The sequence below is a fragment of the Gadus morhua genome, chromosome 17 (assembly GCF_902167405.1).
Source record: "Gadus morhua chromosome 17, gadMor3.0, whole genome shotgun sequence".
NCBI lineage: Eukaryota > Metazoa > Chordata > Actinopteri > Gadiformes > Gadidae > Gadus > Gadus morhua.
Genome location: NC_044064.1, coordinates 4,222,372 through 4,235,579, shown reverse-complemented (window position 1 = coordinate 4,235,579; position 13,208 = coordinate 4,222,372). Strand labels below are relative to the sequence as shown.

Genomic DNA, 13,208 nt, shown 5'->3' with positions numbered 1-13,208 from the left:
CTTATTCCTGTCCGTGGTCCTTTGCTGCATTTCCTCTCTACTGTCTACTCACTCCATCATAAAAGCATAAAAATACAAAAACAAATCAAAATGTGTAGTTTACACCATAAAGCGTTGATTTGCCCTTTTTTGAACATGCATCTGAGCATGTCGAGTGATGAAGTATCACGAAGCGGTACTTTAGGCTACATTTACCTTTGAGGTAAACGCAGACAAACTGCTAAAAGTAATCTATTCAGATGCACAACCCAGACGATTTGCAGAGCTCACCATGCAATCCCTAGCCTGTGCTGCCATCTGTTGGTTTCTTTAAATAGACGGGGAAGAAATAAACAACCACGAATGAATTTGGCATCTTTTAATACTTTGGGGCTTAAAAAACGAATTTGGGGCTTTGTTGTGTGGTCTTGATAAAAAAGAAAAGCTTGAATTAAAAGTTCCACCGAATGTACAGCAACAGTACAAGCCGGCCGGTAGAGCCAAAACAAAGTAACATCTCCTCAGTTGAACACAGTGTACTGGGCCCCGTCTGCATGTACATTCTTTTCATCCGTTATTCTTAACGTTGGCTGCGATGTCAACTGGTGATAACCACGTTGATCTCCAATACTGAACGGGCATAAATAAGACACTAAGTAGAAAAACTTTTTAAAATAATCCTCCGTTTTGGGGACGACATCCTTGTTCTTTTAAATCCCATTCGGCCGTGTAGCTTGTGTAACAGGGGGTTCTTTTGGGGCTCAGGATCGTGGTGGTGGGAGGTGGGGGGGCTCACTTCCTCCTGCTGCCGCTCTCCTCTCTCTTCTCTGCCTGCAACCACAGGGAGGGCTTTGTTAGCACGGGGGGTAGCGCCATTGCAAACCACGGCGGGGGGGGGGGGGGGGGAAGGAGAGGGTGCAGAGAGGAGAGGGGCGAACGAGAGAGAGAGAGAGGGAGGGCCGAGGGAGAGGGGAGAGCAAGGAGGATGAGTGGAGAGCGAGGAGAACAAGGGGCAAAGGAGGGGCAAGCGAGGGGAAAGAGGGGCGAACGAGGAGCGAGTGAGGAGAACGAGGAGAGAACAAGGGGCGAGCGAGGGATGGGCTGAGAGAGAGAGAAGCGATGGGTAAGAGAAACGACCGGGCTCACCAGTAAAGTTCCTCCTGCAGGGGCTCGGCCTTCAGGGCCGCCCGGGAGATGCCCATGCCCGGGGGGATACGGTCTGGGTACCGCAAGCACAGCCTACTGCCCATCAGATCATAGCCCTGAACAGGAGCAGGGGGATTAAGACCAGGGGGGGGGAACACTGGGGGACGCACCTTCAAATGGTGTTGATTTCTTATCAGCCACTAAGGATTAGATACTCATCAGGACTCTCCGCCTAGCAACTCGAACCTTTGTGTCCGTTGGATTTGAATTGTTTGCGACTCGAGCTGCCCAGGCAGAGCAGAACGACATGGCGGTAAACACACCCGCCGAAATAGAACCCAACTAAATAATTGTATTGCAGATCTACGCAAATCACATTAATGGTGTGTTTCAGAATTTAACAAAAAGTGAGGAGTTTGCAAAACTGTCGGAACTTTATAAGTGCTAGATGGAGCCATGGCACCTTGTGTCGTATTCACGTTAAAATATTGGTTAATATTGCAAACATCAGTACCACATTTATCGATTAACTAAATTAATGCAAAGGTGCATTTTGCCAGTTGGGCATAAATGGAAACAGAACTTTACACCATGCCAGACCGCAGCTGCAGAGTAAGGGAAAGTATCGGTATCAAAGAAAGGTGAAAGAAATGCTAAACAAAAGTCCACCCTAATATCTGGACCGCAAGCTGCCCGACTCGAGGACCAGACGTGCATGTATGTGCAGGCTGAGGGATGGAGGTTCCCTTCACAGGCCCCTTCCCTCGGCCTATGGTGGCTCGTTTGGAGGCTAGCAGTGACTCACGTGGTACTGACGGATGGCTCGGTCGCAGGGTTCCTGTGTGGTGAAGTTGACGAAGGCACACCGTTTGCCGCTTAAAAGCTTAATACTGTGGACCTTCCCGACACTGCAAGGAAGAGGAGACGGATGGATATAAGAATACGCCGTACACGTCGGGTCCACTGTGACGGGCTGGTTGAACCCGTACTTTGAAGTGATTACATTGCCCTCCTGCCATGCTAGTTTGCTCCATTTAGCTAAACTCCCGCAACACTTCTTGCTAATATCTTAACGACTTAAAGACACAACAACCACCTATGATCAAACAAGCACTCGTAGCACCAGGGACGAGGGGAACGAAGAAGAGTGTTGTGGGGAACTGGGACTGCGACAAAAGTTGTTTGGTTAGAAGTACAACAAAGGGTGCAGGACTCGCTCGGCGTGGGAAGGGGTGTTAGCATACCGCTGCTACTATATCAATTAGTAAGAGTCTACAACAGCCCGCAGGGGAGCTCACAAGAAGTTCAGTCCAAATCCGATACCAAGAGACCTAATCATTTCTTCCACTTGTTTTCGCTCTTCTTCAAGGGGTTGGGACTGTATAAGATGAATACTTGTATGCATCAGTAGATCAACATTAATTATAAATGAATGAGTTAAAAGTGTGTGCATGTGTCGTGGAAATGTTAAAATCATTAATATTAGATTGTATACAAATCCTATCAACCTTGTTTATATTAGTACCAGTAAAAAAGGCATTTGTATTGTAACTATAATGTAAGATTATACACAAATGATATCAACCTTGTTTATAGAAGTACCAGTCTACTGAAAAGGCATTTGCATACATTCTCCTAGAGACGTCTCCTTCCTTTAACTAAAAGGTGTTAGAGTCGTTTCTATTTCGAATGCCACTGAAGCCACGCAAATCGACAGACGTCTTTCCTGTGTAGATTCCTCTAGCCGTCTTGCAGACGTGTCACTTCCCCCCCCCATCCCCACACCTAATAGTGAAATGCAAATTGACTTGGTCTCCTCAGCCATGGCCAATCCTAACCTCTTCACGACGATCACGCCCCTGGCCATTATCTCCTTTGTTGCATCTGCCCACGCTGTAAACGTTTCCCATTGTCTCGTTGAATATACGCGTGGTAAATTGCTGCCTGTATCTCCCTATGATCATGCTCTAAAATTAAATCCAAGAAGTGTTCCATAATAAGTTATTCTTCATCAGTATGTATAAGATAAACATTTACATTGGAATGAATGAGTGAAACGTGTGTTTGCATCAGTAGATCAACATTCGCAATGAAAGAATGAGTAAAATGTGTATGCATCAGTAGATTGATGCGTTAAATGTGTATGCATCGGTTGGTCAACAATAACGATGAATGGATGAGTTAAATGTGTGTATGCATCAGAAGATGAACAGGTTAAATGTGTGTATGCATCAGTAGATTTATGCATTAAATGTGTATGCATCGGTTGGTCAAAAATGACGATGAATGGATGAGTTAAATGTGTGTATGCATCAGTAGATGAATGAGCTAAATGTGTGCATGGTCAGTAGAGGAATGAGTTAAATGTGTGTATGCGTCAGTAGAGGAATGAGTTAAATGCGTGCACCATCTGTAGGTCAACAGTAATGATTGGCTCTTAGTCTTACCCACTGAAGAGGTCAGAGAGACTGGACACGGTTGCAGTAGGGAGAAGGTTTCCCACCCAAATCGGAAACAATTCCCTGTAAAGAAAATCATCTCACGTTATCACCATGAGCAGGCTCCATTAGATAAACACCGCGTCCTTTGATTGTTGGAGCAATAAAATATCACTCATTGGCATAATCATGCTGTAATAACAATAATCAATTTCAATAGATCTATAATCTATCCGTAATGCTGACAGCCCATTGGCTACAGCGGCATTCAACCTCTGCGTAACTTTAACTTCTGTACAGAGGAGAGAGCCTGTGAGGACAGGAGATCAGAGCGTCTCTGAGCTGGCTCGGAGACTCACCCGGCAGGGGGCTTAGGAGCCTCTTGGCCGGTCTTCACAGGGGGGGGGGGATTATGAGCCGCCTTGGGCCCTACGTGGGGAGTGTTCTGGGTGAAGGGTTTCCTAACGGGGGATTGCTGGTGTTCAGTCGGGAACGCAGAGGGGAGGGTGTTGGGGGGGCCAGGGGAGAACACAGCGGCCCTGGGCGGGGCCGACGCGGCCCTGGGGAGGGCTTCACTGACGGCGGGTGGAAGTACGGGAGCTTTATATATGGTTCCTGGAACACAATGAGAGGATTAGTATTAGTATACAGTTTAGGTCCCATAGGCTATTGAGTACATATACATAACTGTTGTGATGCTACCCATTACTCTGCAGTTGTGGTTATATCACTTTGCGAAAAAGATACTGAATCATATCTTTTATTATTTGTTAAATCATACACCACTTCTCTCTCTCCCTCTCCTGAACTGAAAGGTGATGTCAATTGACAGTGAATGTGATACAGCAACCGTGGTAAACTCCTTCATCATGTACACCTTTTGTTTATTCGAAGACTCTCAAATGTCTTAGAAATGTAAGTTTAATTGTTAGCATGACAATATGCTGTTTTGTGGAGGTGAAGGTAAGTTTCAAAATTTGTATATTGAAGGAAACAATAAGCAATAAGCAATTTACAATGGCTAAAATGGCCATGGTTTCATCATAGGTTAGGGGTAAACCTCTAGATCAGCATCACTTAAAAAATGATATCAGTATTTACGTCTAACACCAGGGGTCTTTGGGGGGAGTGGGTAAACTGCTCACCTGTATTGCTTGGATTCAACTTGGACAACACCTCCATGGCTTTGCTCATGGTACCGTGGATTATTAAAGCGTTGGAGCTCTGCTCCCGCGTGAAGCCAGCCTCCTGCGAACGCAACACGTGATCTCGATAAGCAATCAACGGAGAACCAACCGGCCGCGAGGCTTCCAGGCGCACTCCCCGAGACCTTTACCCAGCCTCAACGTTCACAACAAGGCTATTGCTGCAGGCGTCAGGAATTCTACCGCGCTAATCGCAGTTACTGTTTCGACCCTCAGATAGGGCGTTACCAATCTAGCTGCCATCTTGGCTCCGAGCAGTTAGACACTCCCAACCAGTTAGCATTCAGAGCCAAGATGGCGACGAGGCGAATAAGGCCCATGCGGTCGCCATGACGGTACCAGAGGATGAGGGGGGGGGGGGGGAACTCACCATGAGCTGTGCGATCTGAACGCGCATCAATTCCTGGGCAGCTTCGGTGCAGGAGCTGTCCAGCTTGAGCACCTCTTTATAGGTGCTTGCCGCCTCCTCGTATCGCTAGGAAGGAAGGGCTGGGTTAGGTACTACTGGTGGTGGCGTCATCGTGTATCAGACGCAGTACTAGCCTTGAGCAGAGGGGGACGACGCTGCACTGTGTGCATTATTCTGCTTGTCAAGGCTAGCCAAAAAAACGAAAACTACGTCCTCCGACCATAATATGTCAACATTGCCGATAACCCAGTTTGTGCAATAACAAAAAGCCACATTTCCCACGACCACAACATAGTTCGTCTCTATTCTCGGGATGACCACAAAACCAATTCTGCTATCGGGCGACCAGCATACCAACAAATACGAACATACAGTCGTCTTAACAATCAAGAGTCGTCTACGGTGTATCCGGGGCGATGCCATACCTTAAGGCCCACGAGAGCGCGCCCCATCCTGTAAAGGCCTTTGTCCCAGCCCGGCGACATGTTGATGGACAGCTGGGCGTCCGTCAGCGCCTTCTCATACTCCTGCAGCTTCTCGAAGCAGAAGGAGCGATTGCCAAACAGCCTGGGACAAACAGGGGAACGGTTCGAACAGTGAGCGATCATAATAATGACGACGAGTTGAGGCGATTCGGGCTTGTTCGTTGAGACGCTCTCCTTACTTGAACTCCTTCGGGTTGTATTTAATAGCGGCTGTGAAGTATTGCACAGCCATATCGTAACGGCCAGCACTTGCATGCTGATTTCCCAGCACTGAAATAAGAGAGATTTGAGTCAACTTCCACATCTATAAACTATAAATGTGGTTATTTCTGTATGTAGCCTGTTCAAATATATCCTAGTGGTCACCTGATCTCACCTCACTTTCTTTCTAGTAATAAGCCATTATTAACCTAGCTGCCTTGCACTCGTCAATTGAAAGTTTGTTAATTACTTTAAAAAAAATTGGGTCCACACCTTTGTTATGTCAATATCAGATCTCAACGTGTTGACCTTTCTCTGAAGGAGTTTCCTACCTAGGTCATTCCAACTATTCCTAATGCTTCGCCCCATGAAGTGCATGGCAAAACATTATCCTTCATTCATAGCTAAATACTCACTTGCAAGTTCTGTACTTATTTTCACATTATCCTCATAGGTGGGATTATTATTGATGGGGGCTGCAGATATCTGTGAACAAAAACAGAAATATAAGTGGGGATTAGATGTTGAGCATAAATTTACATTTAGCAGACGCTTTTGTCCAAACCGACTTACAATAAAAAAGCGAAACAACATTATATCGCTGTCGGTACAGTAAAGATATTTATAGAAACAAGTTCCAAACACTAACAATTTCTAGGTTAACCTGTTCCCCTTATAGGCAAGGAAACTTTATTTGTTTAGCACTTTTGATACACATGGTCAGAATGAAAGTGCTAGAACAAATACAACAAAGATAGCTAGGATAAGACTACACAATGCCAAGTACCAGCAGGTACAACCTGCAGTTGATTGAAAAGGTTTTGGATGACAATCGGCGAGGGAAGAAAAAACCCTGTCCTTCAGTTAATCTATGAAAGACGTGTTTCCTTAGGATAACACTATATTCCAAACCCCTCGTACTATTGTACTGACGGTAAATCTGTTTCGGCTCTTCATGCAGCGCCTCAACGCTCTCTTCAGTACAAAAACATTCTTTCTCTTGAGTAACGACATAAGAGGTCAGCCCGTGAAAGAGGTCACGGTGGCCATGTTATGGTTATGCTCGTTTCACATGATATACACAAGAGAGCAAGACTCTCCTCTGTGCACGACATGCCTTAGGTTTCAATATACTGCCTCCCTAACATATGGTACACATCAGACCATTAAAACACTCACAGAAAGCCACTATACAACCTGTCTTCAAGTATAAATAAATGAACTGCAGATACTACAGGTTGCTTCAACTTTATCCAAACTAAACATGTTCTTCTCTTCAATCTTTGGCCAACAGTTGTTTCTGGTGTTTACTTGCATTAACTTACATGGTGACAATAATATTATTAGTAAGATATAAATGGTTATCCTTTTTTATTGGAAAGCAGTCATAAGAAAAAAAGCAGGAATACAGATTAGGCGATGCCAAATTGCCCAAAAAATGAATTGCAACCATATCAGTATCAATAAATATCAAAATTAGTAAACGGCCTGAAAGTCACCATTCACAAAAATAAACTGAATTGAATAGTTAAGACAAACTGCTCACATCTTTATTAAGGACAGCCTTCGTAGCGTCGGGCACCGCACGGACGGGTCTGTCCTTAGTGGGTTCGGCCCCTGGTTTTACTGGCGCCTTTTTCTCCTCCTTCCTCTCTGGCTTGTATTTGGGTTCCTTCTGCTCCAGCTTCCTCTTCAAAATAAGAGCGGCTTTGTTCACGAAGCTGCTGCTCAGGTCCAACTCCTGTCCAACCACACGGGGACACAAGGCATGTGGAGTTAAGAACACATTAGGGCTGAACGATTGCGGGAAATAATCATATTGCGATTATCTCGACCAATATTGCGATTTAGTATGCGGTTATTTTTTATGTTCTGCATTATTCACAAAAAAAAAAAGCAATAAATCATTCTGTAGTAGGACCAACACAACATTTGAAGCAGTCAACGTATAAACGGCTCTTTCCTTTAGGCCAGGTCTATGTGTTGAGAGATGAATTGAAGCATGAATTGATATAACATCTTTATTTAACTATTGAATTGTAAAACATTGCATACATTTATGTTTGCTAGTGTTGTAGATTATAACCGAGATATAAAACACTTAGACTAATTTAAGAGAGAGTAAAAGAAAATCGAGGGGTCCGGAGCAAGTATTGACAAAAGACTATCGTTAAGAAACAACAACAACGATAACAGCTGAGTGGGTCTGCAGAGTCACTCCTGGTCAACAGATTCCAGCCTCCTCCTATACACACACACAACAGCACAGTACTCAGAAGTTTCTTGTTTTAGGTGTCCACACATAATCAAACACAAATTCTTCTAACCAGATGGTCACCGAGATAGTTTAGGACCCAGGAGTGGAGTCAGCATGCATTGTCTCAGTAGCTTCCTGCTCCTGGGGGGTTGGGCCCCAACCCCCTGCTCTGACCCAAGACTCCCAGGCATCGTGACCAGCCCTGGAGCAGAATCCAGGACGCTTTAAATGTTTTCTACCATTAAATATACAGGCCTAATAATAATCATAGTTTACCATAGAATATAATCATTAATTTCTACCACACTAGCAGCTTTTGTGATTTGCATATCGCGTTCCATTACAACGCAATGTCTGCTTTAATTCGATTAATCGTTCATCCCTATTAGGTACCGTGGGCAAGTTTCAATGACGAGTGTTTAGTACTGCAGTGAAACACAAATGCATCTGTAATGGGAATGTGTTTTTTTGTATGTGCTTTTTTCTTGAGCCCCTCCGGTTGGGGGTTTGAGAGGCTCCAACTGAGGCCTGTTTCCTTAACCCCTCGGGAAGGTCAAGGGACAAGGGATCCAACTGATAGGCACGGCTTGTATTTGGGGAGCAGCGTGAGATCCTGAGACCCGTCTACCACAGCATTAGAAGTCCTTGCTTTTGCCAACGCTTTGGACTCTTAGAGAGACGCAGGGCGAACTCCCTTCTTAAGCCTCGGATCATTGTACGTTTGTTGCACGTTATTCTATGTTTATTACTTAAATACATAAATTAGCCTAATTGTTATAAAGGTCAGACGACTCTTTATTCTTAAACAAGTTTAGGCAGAAACTATGCTCGGCTGTGCTTGCATGTGTGGATAAAAACCCGGCTGCTTTTTATCCACACATACAAAGCAGTTTCTTGTTCGAGGTGTCCGCCCACACACAGTCATAGATTCCTCGAAGCGAATGGTCAACAACGCTCATCTAAAACCCCAGGCTGAGGTCAGCACGCATTGACCCCATAGCCTACGGCTCCTTGGGGGGTTTCCCACTTACGCTCTGACCCCAGACTCCCTGGCACCGTGTCAAGCCTTGGACCAGAATCCAGAGGCGCTTTAGATGTTTTCTACCATTAAATATTTAGGCCTAATAATAATAATCATGGTTTACCATAGAATATAATCATTCATTTCTTCCATAGCATTAACAGGCTAGCCTTGTTTACGGATGTGGCATCACCCCCGGGCGTACCTCAGTTTCGCTCTCGGACGACTCCTCCTCCTCCTCCTCTTCCTCGCTGTCGTCGCTGCAGTCGCTGGAGTCAGAGTCACCAGAGGAGCTCTGATCGCCCGACACCGGAGCCTTGGTTGCCTTATCGGCCTTCTTCGTCTCTCCGTTTTCCTGCAGGTGACAACGAGTGGCCCATGTGTGAGGGGAGCCATCCATGCGGTTGCTGCGCTACGGCCAGCGCTCTAAAATTAGACTTGGCGGCAAACAGATCCCTGCTTCGTAGAAGGGGATGTTTACAAGGAGGCACAGGTGCTGCCACTCACCCAAACCATGCAGTCACAGTCTTCTCGCTCGATTCTAGCCCTACTGTTGATACGGAGAACCGAGCGAAAAGACTACAACCAGCCCCCCCCATTCCGTTTACGTTCCCGTTCCCGTTCCGGTTTACATGGATTTACAAAACGCCAAATAAGAACACGACAGAAACTGTATTTCGCTACGATACTTGTTTAGGAACATCAACGAACACCACTAACCCCTCGATGAGTTTCACATTTCAGAAAAGGAACGTTTAGTGGTGCCCGAAACAGGACCAATACTCAAAATGTCGGTGTTACCCACTCTATTTCATCCTAGACAAACCAGAAAGGGGGCTCAATGTTCAAAATACCGGAATTGTCCTTTAAACAGGCCGCTAGGTAAGAGACAACAGCCACAATGACCCCCCCCTTCAGGAAGATGCCTCATCTTCAGAGGTGTGACATCACAGACAATAGACCAGCCTTTTCTCACCTTGGCCCAGCCGGGGGAAATGAGCTGCCCTTTATCACCCAAAACATACCTCTGTATTCTTCTTTGGCTTTTGCTGTTCTCGCTTGAGCTTCTCGAGACGTTTCCTCTCCTTCTGTCTCTGTTGGGGAGGGAGGGAGGATGGGGGTATGAGAAGCTGAGCGGCCGCGCATCACTCGTACACCACCCACTGATCCAGCTAAAAGGGTTAGACGATAGCAGAGGCACTCACCCGTTTCTTAATACGCTTCTTCTCCGACTTGGCTTTGACTTTCTTGTCTTGCTTTTGGACTTGCTGCGGGGGGGGGGGGAAGAAGACAGGGGCTCTGATGTGATCGCCCAAAGTAATAACCAACCCCCCCCAAAGTCTACATCTAAGCTTAACAACTCAACAAGACGTCCATACTCACAGTGGGGTCTGCGGGGGTATACTGTGGCTTAGGAAGGGGGTTGGTTCTTTTCGGTTTGAACGCCTCTGGGTACAGTTGACTATTGTATCTTTCGGGTGGCATGCGGATGTAGGAGCCGTTGCCATCGGGCAAGTATGTTGTATACTCGTCGTCACCTTCCGGGTCAATTTCCCAGTGCGGGCCGCTGCCCGACCCCATCCCCCCTGTAAACATTGGGAGGATTATTATTACTGGGAGACAGATCCGATCCATGATCAGAATGAGTGTGCCAATTCATTTCAGTTTAGTTTGTTCCCACAGAAACCAAAAAGGTAAAATTTTCCGCCCATTCAAGTGCATGTCAGGCTCACAAGAGGAAGCACAGGTTATCTGTTGCTGGCAATCGAATGGCATGAAAGCATCAATTACAATCCACAAAAATGCATGGTTTCTTACCAAACATGCTATGGTGTACAGGGGGACTCTGGTGTAATCGCACCATGTCGGCTATGGTAGTCTGAGGGAACAGAGATAAGATGAGATGCAACCTTTACACAAAGACTGTTGTGGCCGTCCCAAACGAACCACAAAACCGAACCGCGTGTCCATGGAAAGTTCCACTCCTGGTGAACAGGAGTGGAACTTTTGAATGACTGTGCTCTACTTAGAAGACGTACTTATACAGTGGAGGGATGTATGGATTTGTTGATGTATGCATGTTTGTGTTATGAGCTCAAATCCTTAATAAATGAGTTGGTTAACCTATGCCCCCACCCAACATCAGCCAAACAAACCCCCTCTACTTCCATCCGGCCATACTCACCAAAATTTCTTTATGCATGATGAACATATTCGCCTCTGTAAAAAGAAAGAGAAGAAAGGCATCAGGTTTAAAGTGGGTTCAGATGAAAACATCCCGACAGTAGCCTGCTTTTAGCCAACTTAGCCTCAGCGGATAGACACTTACCAACGTTGTCCATGTTTGATTTAAATCACAAACACTATGTTTACAGCGTGTAAAGAGCTGTATATTGCTATTAGTAGTATATTAAAAGTTCGCATGCAGTGGGCGCGACACGACGTTCCCGGCGCTATGTCTGCATGTCGGTATAGACGGATATTTATTTTTAAAGTGCGCATGCGTCGTTTGAGGAGCACGGCATTACGCGCCGTTTTTTTTGACCAGTCACGTCTTCGCATGAGTTCCTGCTTCTACAGTCTCGGGACCGCACTCCTAGATCCCTTCCTGCTTCTGCAGTCTTAGGACCGAAGGTATTCGCATGAGTTCCTGCCATTGCCGGAGGCTGCAGTCTCGGGACCGCAGTCCATAGGTTTTCGTGACACTTCCTGCGTTCCAATGCCCATACAACCATACTATTTAGTATGTCAGAGGAAGATTTAGTGTGTCCCAAAACATAGTGGGAAATACCATGACTACTCGCATTTTCGTAGTAAAAATAAAAAGTAGGCGATTTGCTTCCAAATCGCCCTGCGTTGTGTTTCTTGGATGGTGAAGGAATCTCACAAGGAACTGAACTCAATAATAATTAATGATCTAACCAGCTAAAATTAGGAATTTCTTAATGTAGACCTCTACCTTAACGTAATTTGCAACGCCATAGAAAAATGTACACATTCAGTCTAAACTCAGGTTCAGTCTAACGTCTTATGAGGCAGAGAAAAGGGTCCTATTTAAGCGGTCTTAGGAGTATGTTCCTGCAGCCTCCGCTATTGCAGGAAAATACTATTAGTTCGTATATGCTTTAGTCCGTGTGTCAATATTCTAGTTAGACCAAGCCTTCGTGAATCAATGCCTGCAGTAGCCGAAAAAAGGGACATTTAGGCCTAGAGTTTATTTATTGATGAAGTAATCAAGAAAAAAAAAATACGTTCTCTATGAAGAAAAGTACAACATAAATGCAGGACCAAAAAAACGACAACACCCAAGGAAAGAGAAGGATAAAAAAGAGCAGAAGCTCTGAGCCGGTTTACAAGCTCTAAGCTTTTATTCAGTTTGGTGACCTGCCTTCAGGTATCTTATTCATTTTACACATCCAAACCAAACGCAGTCAAACCTGCAGCCTCAAGTTCCAATCATTTAACGATTAGTCCTAGTCATACCCAGCATCAGACCCAACAGCGCTACCCCAAGGCCTATCGAGGTAATGACCCCTTATGTGTGAGAGGACTACGGTGTAGCGTTTCATTTATTAAATGTGCTCGTTCAATACAATGTACTTGAGTGGAATGAAGTAAGAAGTAAGAAATGGCGTTCTGCCATGCTATTCAGCTCAAGTTTAGTATCCCTTGAATTCTGATCTCATTCATCTGTAAAGGAATGACGTGACACGCACGCACACACGCACGCACACGCACACACACACACACACACACACACACACACACACACACACACACACACACACACACACACACACACACACACACACACACACACACACACACACACTCTCTCTCAAGGTGCCAGAATCATCCACGATAGTCTATATCTGATATAGAGTAAAATACACTGAATCGTAACAGTGCCCCTATGCTGATCAAATTATGATGGTTGTTTGAATCTTTTTACAGTTACTCTTTCAGATGAGGGAATGTCGAATACATTTTATTTTATTCAACACAAAATTTAAGTCATATTACTACAATGTTGCATGAAGAAAGGTTTGTTTGTTTTTGGATGGGGT

At 45.2% G+C, this 13,208-nt stretch overlaps 1 protein-coding gene across 1 annotated transcript; it reads right to left on the bottom strand.

Moving 5' to 3' along the window:
• Positions 1–343: 343 nt before the first annotated feature.
• On the bottom strand, positions 344–11,646 carry LOC115529402 (uncharacterized). Its single transcript, XM_030338105.1, has 18 exons — positions 11,471–11,646; positions 11,327–11,361; positions 10,960–11,020; positions 10,525–10,727; positions 10,347–10,409; positions 10,167–10,235; positions 9,347–9,496; positions 7,410–7,604; positions 6,280–6,349; positions 5,842–5,932; positions 5,603–5,744; positions 5,139–5,243; positions 4,709–4,811; positions 3,923–4,178; positions 3,573–3,647; positions 1,931–2,033; positions 1,126–1,241; positions 344–810 (listed from the first exon to the last, which is right to left on the bottom strand). Exons 1-18 carry the CDS (start codon positions 11,481–11,483, stop codon positions 741–743), a joined length of 1,920 nt encoding a protein of 639 aa, XP_030193965.1. The 5' UTR covers positions 11,484–11,646; the 3' UTR covers positions 344–740.
• Positions 11,647–13,208: the final 1,562 nt, after the last annotated feature.